Source organism: Micrasema longulum, unplaced genomic scaffold (assembly GCF_059751315.1).
Source record: "Micrasema longulum isolate JH-2025_06_02 unplaced genomic scaffold, ASM5975131v1 h1tg000403l, whole genome shotgun sequence".
Lineage (NCBI taxonomy): Eukaryota > Metazoa > Arthropoda > Insecta > Trichoptera > Brachycentridae > Micrasema > Micrasema longulum.
In genome coordinates, this window is record NW_028277603.1 from 1,149,865 (window position 1) to 1,167,600 (window position 17,736).

Here is a 17,736-nt window from a genome sequence, read left to right on the forward strand (position 1 = left end):
TTATTGAATTTAATTAATTTTGGAAAACATACTCTTCATCTTCCTCAGGAACAGTATCTACTTCTCCCCTCTTCCCATTTGCCGCATCCTCTGGATCTTTCTTCTTCTTGATGTACATGTCTCCCAGTCCTTGCTGGAAAAACAAGGCGTGTTTACAATTAATATTCAAACTAAATACCTCTCGGAGTCAAACCATATCCTTAAAATAAAAAAAAATTCAAAAGCCATTTTCGGTAACTATATTAAAAATAATATAATTATAATTTATCCTTGTATTCATCATTGTTTCTAGCTATAGTCCTTAAAATGTAACATGATTAGAATGACAGTTGTCAGAAAAAGTAACAACATAGTTTTGTAGTAACGTAAAGCAGTTATTTATATTGACACACGAAAAATCATTTGTATCTGGCGTGTTAATTAATTTTTTTACTACAACGCTTGAAACATAAATGAACATTAATATATAAAATCAGCTTTAAAACTAAAAAAAAAAAACTAAAATAAACCTAATTATTAACGACGTTCTGACAAGGTTACATCATTTTGCAAAAACGTTAGAGGTGGGACCAATTGATCAATTTAAATTGATCGAATAAAAAAATTATTTGTTTGATGTTGTTCATGAAAAAAGTATAAATGTCTCATTTTTTGGTGAACAATTATGTTAAACACACTATAATAGGCTTGATTTTTTTTTTTTTATATCAATTTTCGGAAACAGAGTTTCATGATTGCATGAAATAACTGAAAAAATCGATTTGATCAGTAATCAGTAATTTCCCATCACTGATGAAATTAGTTTGACAGCTGTCATTCTAATCAAGCTATATTTTAAGGACTATAGTTGTGTTATAATATATTAAGCTCTTATGTGGTAAAAAGTACAAAGTGTTTCATTTGAAATAAAGGTGAGGACTGTAGGTGATTTAGCAAATGAATGATGAATTGGTGAATATTTACCTGTTCTAAGACTTCTAACACAGCTTCCGTGATGGGGACCATCATTGTCACGGCTGCAGCGTTAGATATCCACATGGAGACAAACATGGTCACGAAGGTCAGACCAAATGTCAATCTGGTGAAGAAAAAATCATATTCAAAGCACTACTAAATTTGTATTTAATGAGTTGCTAGAAAGTCTCAGGGAAGCTAGAAATTACACTATATTCGGAAAAAATGCATATCAACCATGCTAAAGTCAAAGGCTTCAAACCACTACTACTACCATCACGCCATTTCCCCGTAGGGGTAGACAGAGAGACCGGATCGCCACACACGTCTATCCTGGCATACATTCCTAGCTTTTCCACATTCATACATCTTGTCATACATGCCCTTCGGTTCTGTCTGCTTTTGACATGACCAGACTTAAGATTTTGGTTTATCTGATCATGCCACGTCTTCCTTGGTCGTCCTCGTCTCACGTTGCCGTTCATTTTCGCCATATATACTTGTTTTACCATTCTTTTGTCGCCCATTCGTTCTACGTGACCAAACCATCTCAGAGACCCTTTCTTAATCTTATCAATTATACTTGACTCAGATTTACACTCTCGCCTGATTTCATTATTTGTAACCCTGTCATACATTGATTTCCCACACATTCGTCTAAGAGATCGCATTTCAACCGCGTTCACTCGGCTTTCATCCTTCCTCTGCCAGTTCCATGTTTCACTTCCATACATAAGTGTTGGGACTAAAACTCCGTTGTGCACTGCCAGTTTCTGAAAAAAGTAGTTTCATTATTTCAAATGTGTTTTAAACTAACAAGGAAATTCGGCCCTACGGGAAATTGAATATAAAAAATGTTTTCTTATGCGTGGTAAAAATTAAAGCATTAAATTGTTTGGTAAAGTTTCATGAAAATGTATGAAAAAAATAATAAAAATGATTTGAAAAAAACAAACTACTTTGAATGACATCACTAGTTCATCCGAATTAACCATTGATTAGAGAGTAGTGATAGATTTCTACTTTATGGTAATTCAACTGACCAATCAGCAGAACTAATCAAGAAGAAGGGGAAGAGGATTTGAGACGTCAAAGACAAAAATGCAAAACTTTGAAAAATCATAAAGCTGATAACACGGATACATAAAAATTGGAAAAAATAACTAAACTTCCTCATTAAGTAGATCCTGCACACATTCTAGCAAAAGGATTTCAAATCTAAGTGTCTATTGACTTAAATCATTTTGCCAGAATGTGTATAAAAGCTATGCAATTGGTTTAAAACACATTTGAAATAATGAAACCGCTTTTTCCAGAATTGTGGTTTAGCCTTAGATTTGAACATGTTTGATATATTGATTGAAATAAATAATATTAAAAAAAAATGGCAATAAACAAATGTAAACAACAATATTCTTAATTATCTTTTTGTCCTTTCTATATGTATCTTTCTAGATGGCTGAAATGCTGGACACTTTTGAACGAAAAGTACTCAGAAGAATCTGCGGACCAGTGAGAGAATAATCAGTGGCGCATTCGGTATAACGAAGGCTAGAATATACTAGGCCCTGAGCATCCCGGCACATATGAAGATGCTTAAATTAAGATGGGCCGGACATGTGCAGCGAATGTCTGACTTACGTGTCCTTAAAAGAATAAAGAGCGGACACCCGGGAGGAAAGAGATTAAAGGGAAGACCCAGGCTGAGACGGGAGGATGGAGTGAGAAAGGATGCAGCGCAGTTTCCCCAGGTGGCAAATTGGAAGACGGCGGCTGAGGACCGACAGAGTTGGAGGTGAAAGTTGCAGGAGGCCAAAGCTCGATATGGGCTGTAGCGCCATCGGAGAGAGACATGTATCTCAGGAACACCGAATCAAACTGTATTTTGATGTATTCAAAAATACATCAAAATCTGCCCAACGAATCAAACAATATTAAATCCAATCATAATGGCACTTCAAAACATATTTAACATAATATTTCAGCCTATATCTCATAAGCGATATGGTGGAGTTAATACACTTTGCTCTGTCGCTCCTCATATTTGAGACAATGATCGGCAATCGCGAGCTCTCGAGTTTGCGCGGTATCGATTTATCGTTCACTTTATGTTATTGAGCAAATATAGATATTTCGTACTAATCTTTAATTTGCAACTTCAGGAATTGCACTGGCTACGTTTTCTATAGAGGGTGGAATACTAACTCTGTTGGCTTATGACAAGCCACTGTACAAATCTCCTCCGGAATATCTAAAAGAAAGATGCATTCCAGGTGAACAAACTGACATACGTCTTACACTTCGATCATTCGAGAATACCTGTTCTCAAAAAATTTAAATAAATCCATGGAATATTACAAAATAAATAGTTGTACTTCGATTATAAATTTTAAGTCAAATAAAAATCAATATTCATAGTATCCCTTTGTAAAGCGCCCTTGAGGTATTATACTACGAAAATGGCGCTATATAAGTTATCAACAATAATAATAATAGTAAAATGAGCAATATGGAGTTACAAGTTTAATACAATACTACATTACGTTTTCTAAGAAAAGTGGCATGGTTGCTCGGATTACAAAGGGGAAACTTAGAACTGAGATGGACCTTATATGCATTTTCAAAATACTTAATACAAGTAATGTCCCGTCTCTGTTGCAATCAATTTCTTTTCATGTTTCCAACCATGTCACCAGAAGTCAAAACCTGCTATTTATAAAATCTTCTAAGAGCAACTTTTGTTTTTATTCCCCAATGTGTAAATTAGTCAATTCATCACACAACTTGGAATTTTTTGGGATAGATCTTCTGGCTTTTCATAGATCTCTTCGCCACTAAAACAGTGTGGGATGAAAATGGATCGGCATAGATTAGATCAAAATCTTACATGTTGATCAAATTTATGAACATATTGTATACCATTATTTTATTGCCCTTGTTTGTCTTTGCTACATAGTTTTATGTTCTTTCAGTTCAGTTTTTGTACATATGTTTCTTCATATAACTGTTGTAATTGGCTCAGGCCGTATGTATGATAAATAAATAAATACTTTATGAGATATACCCCTAATCGTAGGGTGATTTTAAAAGCAACCACTATCATTTACGCACTAAAAGGTTAAGATATTGAATAAATAACCTTCTATGTGAGCAGCCCACTATCTGTATGGTCTTGAGCGCGACCCTCTTGTGCAGTTTGGAGTGCTGGAGGCCGGCCGCAATCATCAGGCCGCCTATGAACATCATGTTGGTGCCCTTCATGTAGGCCTTGCAAGTGGCCTCCGACTCCAGGATGCCCATGACGGGGAAGAGGACCACGGGGATCATGGAGGTCACGGGGAGAGGCAGAGCCTCCGTCACCCAGTACACCGCCATCAACAGCACGACGTACATGCATTTGAAAGGCTGAAACAAATAATCCACGGTTATTTATTTATTTCACAGAAACAAACAGTCGACAATGATATAATAACATAAAAAAGATACGGTTTAAAGATAGACCGGCGTTATATTTTTGATATTTCTGTTAATTATGTAAGAAACACCATAATCCGAGAGGCCTGTCAGGTTCAAGATGGTACTAACATGTACAGATAATGAATTCCACAAAAATCCCATACATAGCTTTGCATGGAATATCAGATGGGCAGCGTCCACGGGGAGACCCTCAAAATATTGGAGAGATAGCTGGAGTTCAGCATCACAAGAGGATAATCCTGTAACAGACTCCCTAGTCTACAGAAAAGGGAGAAGAAGATATTTCTGCATCAAGGCGGATGAAGAATAGTTTTTTTTAGCGAGGAGATACATCTGCCTCGTTGCGTAGTGGTTGACACGTTCGCTTACTATTCAAGAGGGCCTGGTTTCCCGGCAGAATGGACGCGCAGTATTTTTTTAAGAGGTCCTTTGAACAGCAATATTTCATTGTTCCTGGACTGACATCCATAACGTGGTACTGATGACCTTTTTTATTTTTATTTTTTTAAATGGAAGTCTCCTATTTTTTGCCTTCCTTATTATATGTACGGCTTATATTTACTGCAAATGGTATGTTCTTTTTAATTACTCTAACTATAGTGTAAGGATCTGGTGGGATAATCGGCTGTGTCTGTGTTAAGGAACTTCTCCGCATTTGCTTTAAGAAGAGGAAATCACTGACAACTCATTCAGGAGAAGCCGGACCATTGACAGACAACAACAGGCCTTCCATTCCACTTTGAGTGTTCTCACGCATAAGTCCTTATGACTTATTTAGAGGAAAGGGGAATTATGATATTTTATTGAGTGCATCGACATTCAATTCGTAACATGTCATAATAAATTATTATTGCATAGGGCTCAGCTTTGGTATCCAAACACAGTGTGTCTCGATCGCCTGTTATGTGAAGGCAAAATGATCAGTCTAGCGCTTCAGATCCAGTCCAGGAACTATGAAATGCCGCAGCGAAAAGTCACGCATCAAACAAACTTCTCACTATAAATTAATAATACTTAAAAATAACTTACCGGTGTGTTTTTGATAATAGGAAGAGGTAGCAATATGAATGGCGTCACAGTGACCAAAATAGATTTCCAATATATTTTACAAAATAATTTTAGTCTTGTACTAAATGGTATCTCCGGACCCCTGAAACAGAACAAATAACACATGTTAAATCAGTATCCACGTATGATTCTCTATAAAGTAACTTAGTTCAAAATGGCTTCAAAATTAAATTATATGAGTAAAAACACATATCATACCCCCCAAACACTGTCATAAGTCTCTGTTTTGAGCTATGAATACAGTTTAACCACTTTTTTTCCAGCACTTTAAATTACGACAAATTAGTTCAAAATGGCTTCAAAATTAAATTATATGAGTAAAAACACATATCATACCCGCCAAACGCTGTCATAAGTCTCTGTTTTGAGCTATGAATACAGTTTACCACTTTTTTTTTTCCAGCACTTTTAATTACGACAAATTAGTTCAAAATGGCTTCAAAATTAAATTATATGGGTAAATCATAAAAACACTAATCATACCCCCCAGACACTGCCGCAAGTCTCTGTTTAGAGCTATGAATACAGTTTATCACATTTTTTTTCCAGCACTTTTAATTACGACAAATTACTTTAAAAAACTAAAAGAAACTATAAAAAGAAAAAATAAGAAAATGTACCCACGTAGGTATGATAGAAGAATGATAATGAATAATATTTAATATATTTACATACATAAATATACACACATACATACAGATCCATATGCACCCATACACACACATGTACATATATATATTTATTCATATTTTTCCATTATAAACTATGATTAATAATTAAAATAATGTGACCTCACTGAGGTACATATACAGGGTGTTCATTAAACCCTGCCACATCCGAAACCACAATGATCAGTATGAGCAAGAAGACATATTGGCACATTAAAATATTTTTTTAGAACGAATAAAATATCAAAAAAGAAAATGGTTGCTTACTTCTGCAGGGGAGAAACGAGAAGAGGGGAGTCTGATACTGCGCCGCACTTCCCTCACTTCTCCCCTGTAGAAGTAAGCTACTATTTGTTTTTTTAAATATTTTACTTTTGAAAAATTTCTTTGTTCTAAATATTAAAAAAAATATTGTAATATGTCTTCTTGCCCACACTGATCATTGTTGTTTCGGAAGTGAAGAGTTCGGTAAACCCTGTCACTTCCGAAATCACAATGACCAGTGTGAGCAAGAAGACATTGGCACATCAAAATAATTTTAATGTGCCGAAACGAACGAAATTTAAAAAAATAAAATATTTAAAAAACAAATGGTTGCCTATTTCCGCAAGGAAGAAACGTGGAGGGGGTAGGGTGAAGGGTGGAGAGGGAGGGGAGGGGAGAGTCTAATAATTTGTGTTTTAAATATGTATATTTTTTTATTTTCTTTGTTCTAAATATTTTTTTAAATATGCTAATATGTCTTCTTCCCCACACTGATCATCGTGGTTTCGGATGTAACAGCCTTTAATGAACACCCTGTATATATATATATATCCATAAATATATGTATTATTAAAGAGGTACATAAAAAAAATATATAAACATTTAGTAAAGTAATAAATATAAATAATTATTAAAGTAATAAATAACAATTTTAAGAAATTTTATACAAATTAATTTATGGGCTTTTTTATATTTTTATTTCATTTCTTCAAATCTTATCTGTTGACTTTTTTTTTTAGTCAAAGAGCTGAAATCTATATTGATCTGGGTGAGATTCATCTGGCTGAATTATTTCACCTACTAGCCAACACCTGAAAACAGTTTTTAAAATTTTTATACCAGTTAGTTAAATCAAGCCAATGATCAACATTTTTAAGGGCTCAGTGCATGTATATGTATTAATATGTCAATGCTTGAAAAAATATTTATGCAAGTATAATAAAGCGGATAATGTAGGGACATTTCCTATTTTACAATATTTTGAGCTTGTCCAAATGTTTATAGACAAAGGACTGGATTTCACCCCAAGATTAGCAAATTACAACAGGGATGGAGAACATTTTAGAGAAGGGAATATGGAAGTCAATGCATTTACAGAGCTTATGACCTGTCATTGGATGGTTTAAGTGGCCACTTTACACACTGGAACATTCGCCGTTTTGCCCATGTCTGAACATCCATATTTCTTCAAATCTTCCATCCGTTGACTTTAATGAAGTTAAAGAGCTGAAACCTTTATTGTTGTGAATAGATTCATCTGATCGAATTATTGAACATACATTGTCTACAAACATTTGGACAAGCTCAAAATATTTTAATAAAACAATAATTGGGATTATTTGTGTTAATGTAATAGTTTATTTCAGGCATTGTCTAGTATGTGAAATAATTCGATCTGTATTTTGAAATTGGTACTTAAAATCTTGTAACAATTTAATTTCCCTGAAGCCTATGCGTTGCAAAGTTCTAGTACTGAACTTCGTAGACTTCGCGGTTCCAATATAAATTAGTATTATAAATAAAAGCCTCGGTAAATAGACACGTTACATCAAAAACTAAATACACATATTTTTATAACTTACTGTCTTATGACTACCTCCGCGGGAGCCGAAGCCATATTTGTAATTTAGAGATAGATTTCTTGATTGTTATCTGAACATTAGTTCAATTTGATTGACGCCGTCCGTTGCTAAAATACTCGGAACAGACCTGAAACAATAAAAAATAGAATATTGGTATTCAATCTTACGCATAACCACAGTTTTACAGATAAACAATCTTTGTTTACGCGTGTTATAAGTTTTCAGTCATTTTTAAATGAGTACAACGAGGAAAACTATTATACCGACAGAGCCCGATATTTTGAAAAATGTCGGTAAAGTAGTTTTTTTCCACACCGTGTACGGCTAGGTGCTCGTTAATTATAACGTGAACAAAAAATAATTATAATTAACATTCGATACGCACAAGAAAAACTGTTTTACCGGTTACATAAAATCGATTACAATTAATATACTAAGGTTGAATTATAGCGTGAATTATTTTTATAATATTTTTTTTAGTAGGAAGCTGTCACTTATTAAGTATCCGAAAGTCGTAAAGTGTAGCAGCTGGTATTGTTCGGAAAACGCAGTGGATAATGTAGGTTGTTTTACATTGACATAATGTAACATAAAAATTCCATGTAGAGTAAAATATTTTTTTTAACTAGTGACACGAAAACGAACACATAGATACTAAATTTGTTTATTTATACCAGGGCTGCATTCAACGATCATGCATATGCTACTAAAAATTAGAAGATGCTCATTTTTGGTACATAAAAACCTTTATAATTTTAACGTTAACAATAAACCATACAATTAGAATAGTCCAGAAACCGCATACGCGCATCAAACTGAATCCGACTAAAATACGCACAAATTAACAGTTTTACGTTTTGGTCATTAAGTCGCTTAGTTCGCAACTGCCGATTTAAATTCAATTATGCCGTGTTGTGTCGTTTGCAAGTGTCAAAATAGTGCTGGGAAAAAAAGGAAATAATTCACAAGTAATATTATTTAAGGATTCGATTATTTTCTTTATCTGTCAGATTGTTAAACAAAATTACGTTGATATTTTGTAAGTATTGCGAGGGAAGTCAAATTTTTAACCCGGCTTTCTATTAATAAGCCTTAGTGTTATATTAAACGGTATTAATTTATTTAATTACTAAATTAATATTTAATGATTTTTTTACGTTCGCCTAATAAAAGTATCCGTTTTTTATAGTCCAGTTAGTAAATTATTTTTTGCTGTAAAATATAACATAACATAAGACAAAATTATCTTATATATGTGTATATTGTTCACGGTCTGGCAACATTACGGGGCCACTTCACGCATGTGCGTAGGCGGGATGTTGGTAGAGGGGGAACATTTGGACACAGTACGATGCATAAAAACTTGATTCTACGCGCCCTCTGATATATTTTAATTATATGCAATAAACATTCGTTTTTGGTGGATCCCAATCAGATTTTTCCCTTAAATTCCGTATAATTTCGACACATATTTATTTTCTCCGGGTTTTTGGAATTGCAAAAATAATATTAATTCGCGTTTATTATATTTTAAAAACGTTTTTATATCAGTGCACCTCTGTAACTAGGCGTAGTTTGACATTTACAAAAAATAATATTTATATGTATTTGAAAGAAATCCAAATGAAAAGTTACACAATACTTTTTACAATATTTATCCGAAAGGTTTTTACCCCTTTCATAACACAAGTAAGCATTTTGGTTTCGATTCCAAACGTCACGCCTGGCTTGAAGAACGACTAAATACGCGTTGGGAATGACTGAGCGTTTGGGCATGTCTATGTGAATTAATATGTCAATATTATTTTATCATTATTTTAGATTTTTTAATTAATAAACTTTAAGCAAGAGTTTGCGTCATCAATGGTTACAGCATGATAAAAAATATTATTAAAATTACTGAAACCAAACTCTAAAAATAATATGGCAAAAAATTAAACAAACCCTGGCAGTATTTCCAATTCGTTAATCATTTTTCCGAGTCGCCCTTATTTTGTTAAGCTACCCCCATACTTACATTTGTTTGTAAAAACAAGTTCGATCCAATTAATTTGATAACACGCGGTACAATTTCAACATGGCCTTTGACATTCGGGTAATTTATTTTTGCGCAGGAAAATGGAGACAGAAAAAATACCTTTCATTATTTAGTTTGTTCTTTAACAATTCCAGCGCATCTTGGTATAAAAAAAAAGTATTTTTCGTGAGCTCGCTCGTAATAAACGCCGTCGGGTATTCATTTTCACAGCGCTCACGTGTGAACTGCAAACGAATTTTCGTACTGTCCCGGGGTTCTGTCCTGAGCTGGGACAAGAAAATATTGTCATGTCTATTGTATTGTCCACTTGTAAACGATAGTTTATGTTCAGCAGTGGACAGAAATGGCTACGTGATGATGGCACTTTTTTAAACTCAACTTTTGTGATGCAACTTGCACGCCTTTTACCGTCGATTACATTGGTTCATAGTAAGTATGCCGTATAGAATTAAGAATAGTCTAGAAACCATAAATGAGTAGTTTTACGTTTGGACCCATTAGTTTCTTTGTAGACGTCGGCGTCGCTCAGTACGCAACTCCTGATTTAATTCAACTATGCCGTGTTGTGTCCTTTAAAGTGTAGAAATACTGCTAGAATCTCAAAGAAACAGGATGGAATCACATTTCATGTGTAATTAGCAAATAAATGTGTAAGTAGAAAATGCATTACTTGAAAATTGAATTATTTTTTCCATCTGTCAGATTGTCGAAGAAATCAAAATGGACATTTCGTTAGTGTTGCCAGGGTAGTATTTTTTTTTACCCTACTTTTCTCATCTAATGAGAGAACTAATGAAAATTAGACCTCGGATTAAACTACTCTGTGGTGGACATATGACCGACATTATCTTTAAAACATCAAATATTATTTAACATGATATAAAAATATCCATTTTATGTAAAATAAAATTCAATCTCATATCTTACTTATCTTCTCTGTTGTGTCAATCAATATTTCCGCGTGCACAATAAAATTTTAGAGAAATTAAAAGATTGCTTTTTTTTTACTTTACGTGTTATAAATATATTTTTCCCATCAAGCAACATTACGCTGCGACCTCATGAATGCGCGCGGCGAAAGTAGGGCATAGTGGGGGAATTATTGGACACAGTCCGATGTATTCAAATATGATTCTACGCTCCTTGTGGACTATTCTTAATTCTATGTATGCGGTATTTGAAATGTATTTTTTAGTAAGACGAAACATAGTTTAACAGTAAACACAAACAGATAATATAATGCTTGACATTGACATGCGATATCTACCATGGAAAATTGCATTCGAATGTAATATAATGATAATATTTTCATTATAACATTACTCGACAAGAAAATGACGGATAATACTTGCCATTATGTGAAGGTGCAGATGCAGCAATAAAAATAAAAGTACCTACCAAACTATTTCTATTTTATTTAAGTATCTACATAAATATGTGCAACATTCTCATTTTGCTCGTATGCATTAGATTTCAAATTCCAAGTGACGCTGTAGGTAAAAGGCCGTTTACACGTGGACAACACTATAGATATGACAATATGATGGCTCCAAGATACCTAAAGGATCTTTGTATCAGCGAAAATACACGTCAAAGAAAATCTACTCTTAGATCAGCATTTGATTCAGGCAGAGGAAAACTTGTCGAAATCCGGCGCTCCCCAAACACTAGATTCGGAGATCGTGCTTTTGCCGTTACCGGCCTCTCTGCCTGGCCCCTCTGTCAATTATACTTGACTCAGATTTACACTCTCGCTTGATTTCCGACACATTCGTCTAATAGATCGCATTTCAACCACGTTCACTCGGCTTTCATCCTTCCTCTGCCAGTTCCATGTTTTTCACTTCCATACATAAGTGTTGGGACTAAAACTCCGTTGTGCACTGCCAGTTTAGCTTAGATTGACATGTTTTTATTAGCAATTACTGTACTTAGTGCTCCGTTCATTTCGTTGTCCGCATTCACTCTCCTTTCAACATATTTTTCTACTCTTCCATCTCTTGAAAACATGCTTCCCAGATACACAATTTCTTCTACTTGTTCAAGACATTCGTTGATTACATTTATTATTGAGTCAGTAACCTCACTTCCCCTTTCAAATACCATCACTTTTGACTTACTTCAGTGTGTAAAGTGGCCACTAAAACCAGCCAATGACAGCTCATAAACCCTGTAAATACCTAGACCTCCATATTCCCCTCTCGAAAATGTTTCCCCTCTCCGTTGTCACAAATTTAAGTATTTTATGATTTTTACACCGTTAAAATTAAATGTAACTAGGAATGAACAGTCAAAAAAGCTGTTAGGCGTGAGTTCGTCATGGCGGGATGTTGTGACGCATTGAAATGTCTTATCAGCCATTTTATCTTTTTTCAATAACGTATTATATATCAAATAAACATTATGCTATAGTATTACGCTCTCCATAAACAATAATATGCCTGAAATGGACACCATAATGATGGATAGTCACAAGTAAGGCTTGCGCCTGTCATTAGGTGTCATTATCTCGCATTGTTTTACATGTTACGGTCCGTCACAGCTATCGAATTATCATTTTCGTTGAGGACACTAGGACAATCTACCTAACGACGATTCAATATGGATAGACATACGAACCGAATCTAGATTCTAGACGTGAATATCTCAAACATCGTTTCACATTTCACACCCCATATCTAAAGACAAGTGTTAAAAACATGATCAAACTTCAGAGAAATTACCTAACTGCACTGGTCGATTAACTAGAGCTGGCGCGTTCGCAAAACTTACGCAAACCCATTAAAAATCTACAGTAGCTCCATCACAAATAACTATCGACGTGCTAATAAGCGACGTGATAACGATTTCTCACCATGGTTGTTAATATATATTAAGTTGATATATATAATATTAAATGTCAAAATATTTATATTTCGCGACGTATAATCCTGCCACGCAATCACATATTTGAATTTCACCGGTATAAATATGGAAAATATTCTAAAACTGCTATTTCTTTTTATTTATTTATTATTTATCATGCTATTTATTGCATTAAGCCGGCGCGCGGCGGTTGGCGAGCCAAATGTAAAGAAATGCAGTCGATATAGCAATTCTAATTTATTAACTTTTTTGTATTAGATACTCCTTACTATTTTGCAAATGCAATATATTGTATGATTTTTTATAGTAAACGCCGAATTTTCGCCAGTGAACTGTATTTATTAACGAAGAAGACAAAAAAACCGACACGAGCGTTGACTTAGAGATTACACACGCGTTGACTTATGACTGCGATAACTTAAGCACGTTCGGTATTGTTCATTATGATCGCTCAAATACTTAGCATGTTTTTAAGCACGTCAATAGTTGTTAGTGCTTTAGCTACAGGCTGTTGATTTTAAAAAGGCTAAAATAAATTTAAAACAAATGTCTTTTTTAAAAATCCGTGTTGGATAAGAGGATTGTGTATATGAAAAACAAATACAATGAGTTAAGAAAATGTAATATGTATATTAATTTCTTTTACACAAGATCATTTTTTATTTACTTTGTGTTCATCATTTTCGACGTACTAAATAATGTAAAGGCTGGTTTTCTGCCGCCATTTTCAGCTGATTTTTTGGGAGCAATACTTTATTTAATATGAAATTTTATAATATTTTTACACTGATTGTTTCTGATTTGCTCCAATACAAACGGAATTTTTAAAAAACATAGCATATTTGACTAAAATTTAATATTAAGGTTAATTTTTAAAGCAATATTCTGTACATACATTAAAAATGTGTTTGTGTACGTTTCGCGAACGCGCCAGCACTAGATAATAGACCTATACATGATAAGATTAAATGTATTTAAATATATTTATAAGCCAGTGTTTTGAATCCATAGCTAAAAATTGAATGTATATTATTATATTTTTACTATTAAGAATCGCAGCAAATTTCAGACGAACGCAGAAGCATATTTAGTATATTTTATTACCATATCATTAGCAACTAACAAAGCAATAGTAGTCTTTGCCACGCTCATGAGCGCGTCAGAGCGCGAGAGAGACAAAGAGAGATTATTTTCATAATGCGTATGCAGTGCGATACGCTAATTCACAGATGCTACACAATGCGTTTGTGTAAGTTTTGCAAACGCGCCAGCTTTAAATAACTGACCAGTATGTATGTATGTAGGCTATGGCACAGTGCACCAAATCAAAGGAAAACTGTGGCAATAAAATTTAATTTATTATTCACAAAATACATTTTATTTCGGGTTGCAAACTCAATATACCGAATATCTGGGAAGCAAAAAAAAATAATCTTAAATTAATATACGCATGCGCAAAAAAAATGCCTTTAATAATGGATATACAATGGATTATTTAAACACCCTTTTAAATAGAAAACAAAAGAAAAAAATCAATCAAACAATTTTTATATCCTGTCAACAGTAATTATAATAATACTAAAAATGATAATAAATAAAGAAAAATTCTTTACGTAAATACTATATCCACAAACGTATCCAATTTTTTACCAAATAATATCAAACCAGCTTTTTATCCAAATAACAATATTGGTAAATTATCGCTTCATAATAAAGACAAAAATAGTTTATTCAATAATTCAGGTGTTTACCAATTAAAATGCAATTCTTGTCCTTCAGTTTACGTTGGAAGAACATCAAGAAATTTTAATATTCGTGTTAAAGGACATATAAGGTGTCTTCACAATAACAATTTCTCTGAATTCGCAAATCACCTAATCAATTTTAATCACGACTTCGATAAAGCTACAGGAGTTAAAATCTTACATACAAATAAAACATGGTTAAAAGTAAATATGGAAATATTTCACATTAGGAAAGCTTTAAAAAATAATGTTCCTTTGATCAATAAATAATCAATCAACCTTTCAATATAGCTCGTTATACGATCCATTGTAATGGTCACCCTATACCTATTAAACTCACGCCCCTCCTTTCGTCTGCTTCCTCTTCTTTCAACTATTTTTCCCACAACATAAGATATTTTCATAACCTAATCAGTGCATGTAAAGGTTGCTTATTAAAATACATGTCGGGTTGGTTTTATATTTTTGTACAACAACTTTGAAATATATGTTTTGCACGTTGGTTTAATTAGTGTCCTGACGAAGAGACGGGAACGTCTCGAAACTGGTAGACACAAAAAAGTCGGTAAGTGGTTATATATATATATATATAAATTTATTTAATAACAATTAGTAAAATGTTTGACGACAAAGTTAATGATTTAAATATTAATAATATAATATTCGTTTATTTAAGACGTTCGCGGACTTTTTTTTTACATAGGATCGACTCAGCGCACACTTTTTTCACATAAGATCCACTTAGCGCACACTTTTTTCACATAGGATCCACTCAGCGGACACTTTTTTCACACAGGATCCACTCAGCGGACACTTTTTTCACACAGGATCCACTCAGCGGACACTTTTTTCACACAGGATCCACTCAGCGGACACTTTTTTCACACAGGATCCACTCAGCGGACACTTTTTTCACACAGGATCCACTCAGCGGACACTTTTTTCACACAGGATCCACTCAACGGACACTTTTTTCTCATAGGATCCACCCAGCTAACGCTTTTTTCTCATACGATTCACTCAGCAGACACATTTTTCTCAAAAGATCTACTCAGCGGGCACTTTTTTCTCATACGATCCACTCAGCGAACCTTTTAAACTCATAGGATCCACTAATATGGACACGTATCGTAACTAAGGTTTTATTTCAATGATTTAGAATTTAGAGAATCTTCTCTTAGTGCCCTGTCAGGTATCCCCATGTTGGCAATCACTCTGGCAAAAGTCTCCCTGTCCTGTGCTGCCCGGAAAATCTGCTCCACAGTCCCGAACCCAGTCCAGTCTCGTATATTTCGCAGCCAGGACATCTGTCTTCTTCCAGCCCCTCTGCGACCCTCAATCTTGCCTTTCGAAATTAAATAAAGCAAGTGGTACTTTTCTCCACGCATTATAAGCGCCAGATATGAAATTTTACGAACTTTTATGGTGGTTAAGAGTTCTCTGTTAGTTCTAGCTCGACTTAAGACTTCTGAGTTCGTTATCAAATCTGTCCAAGATATCTTAAGCATTCTGCGATGCAACCACATCTCAAAAGCCTCCAGCCTATTTATAGTGTTCACTTTCAGAGTCCAAGACTAACAGCCATACAACAATACAGACCACACATAACATTTTACCAAGATTTTATTTAGAGAATATGTAAGTTTAAACATTTTTTTCGAAACATCACTTCATTCTAACAGTTTTTAACTCTTTTCTTTTTGTGGGAGGCCTGAGATCGCAGTTCACCGAATTTAGCGCTCTGGTTGGGTACATGTATCACATTTCTTACTGCTATTTATGTAGCGTCTTTTAGCTAGGTCACATGGAATACAAAGCGAATTGCTATATATGTATAATGCACTTTATAGTCTTATCATTACTGTAAGTTCTAGGATTTAAGAGCTACTGTACGTCAATTTGCTTAAGGCGAATGCAAACAATTTTAATGTGGTTGCAATTAATTACGAGTTAAGCATAAGGAACATAATTATGAAAAACAATTGTGAATATTTGACGAAATTATACAACGCCGTAACACTGCAGGTGATAATGTTATCTTTATATTTAAAATTCTTCTGTACGTGTGATGCCATTGAACTGCTCCTAAACGGCTAAACCGATTGACGTACGGTTTTCAGCGAAATGTAGATCTTTGCGCTACGCGTGTTCGTAGATATTATTCAATCGAATTTAAAAAATAAAGTTAAAAGCATAAATATGTTTTTCATCGACCTACCAGGGTTGCATTCGACGAGAATGCATTTATACAAAAAAATGGAAAGATGTTGTTTTTTGTGTTTGAAAAAAGTTTGTTTCTGAATGTTTACAAACAACATTAGCTGTTATGGATCCCAATCAGATTTTTTCGTTAGATTCCTTACTTACATTCCTTATAATTTCTTCCCATTTATTTTTTTTACTGGATTTTTGGTAATACTAAAATAATATTAACTGACATTCAATACATTTTTGAAAATCGCATTCACGATTAAAGTGCACCCCTGTTGGTGAGAAGAGCTGAGTTTGACATTTGCAAAAAGAAATCTAAATCTGAAAATGAGTTATTTTATGTTTTGGAATTCAACCATGAACAAATACCTAGGTACCTACTTAAATTCAATATTTGAATATTCATATTTTTTAGTTTAGAAATTCAATAATTAACAAGTACCTAGGTACCTACTTATCAAAAAAAGTCTTTTTCCAAGATAATAGCAGGCAAGCTAACGTTCGGGCACGACAACGTCTGTCGGGTCCACTAGTAAGAGATAAAAAAGTAATACTTATATGGAAAGAAAATGTGATATTTTAAGCAGAAATTTAAAGTACTTAAAATAACTTTAGCAAAAAGAAAAATACTCAGTTTTATTAACATATTACAACAGAGATGAAGAACATTTTAGAGAAGGTAATATATAAGTCTTAACATCTACAGGGCTTATGACCTGTCATTGGCTGGTTTAAGTGGCCACTTTACGCACTGTGTAACATTCACCATGTTCTTCATCTCTGTTGTAATATGTTAATATTAACAGCTTCCTATGGAGTTGAATCCAATCCTCGTCTACAAAAATTTGGACAAACTCAGAATA

General features: G+C 33.9%; 1 protein-coding gene across 3 annotated transcripts in view; it reads right to left on the reverse strand.

Annotated features, from left to right (window-relative positions):
- LOC148281862 (protein I'm not dead yet-like) overlaps positions 1–17,736 on the reverse strand; it is a 126,065-nt gene that overhangs the window by 20,714 nt on the left and 87,615 nt on the right. For all 3 annotated transcript variants that reach the window (XM_088226023.1, XM_088226020.1, XM_088226021.1), the window contains 5 exons: positions 8,015–8,141; positions 5,461–5,581; positions 4,094–4,359; positions 964–1,078; positions 33–133 (listed from right to left, as the gene is read on the reverse strand). In XM_088226023.1, the coding sequence (XP_088082149.1) occupies positions 33–133; positions 964–1,078; positions 4,094–4,359; positions 5,461–5,581; positions 8,015–8,049 (638 nt within the window). In that variant the 5' untranslated portion in view covers positions 8,050–8,141. The remainder of the gene's footprint in view (positions 1–32; positions 134–963; positions 1,079–4,093; positions 4,360–5,460; positions 5,582–8,014; positions 8,142–17,736) is intronic.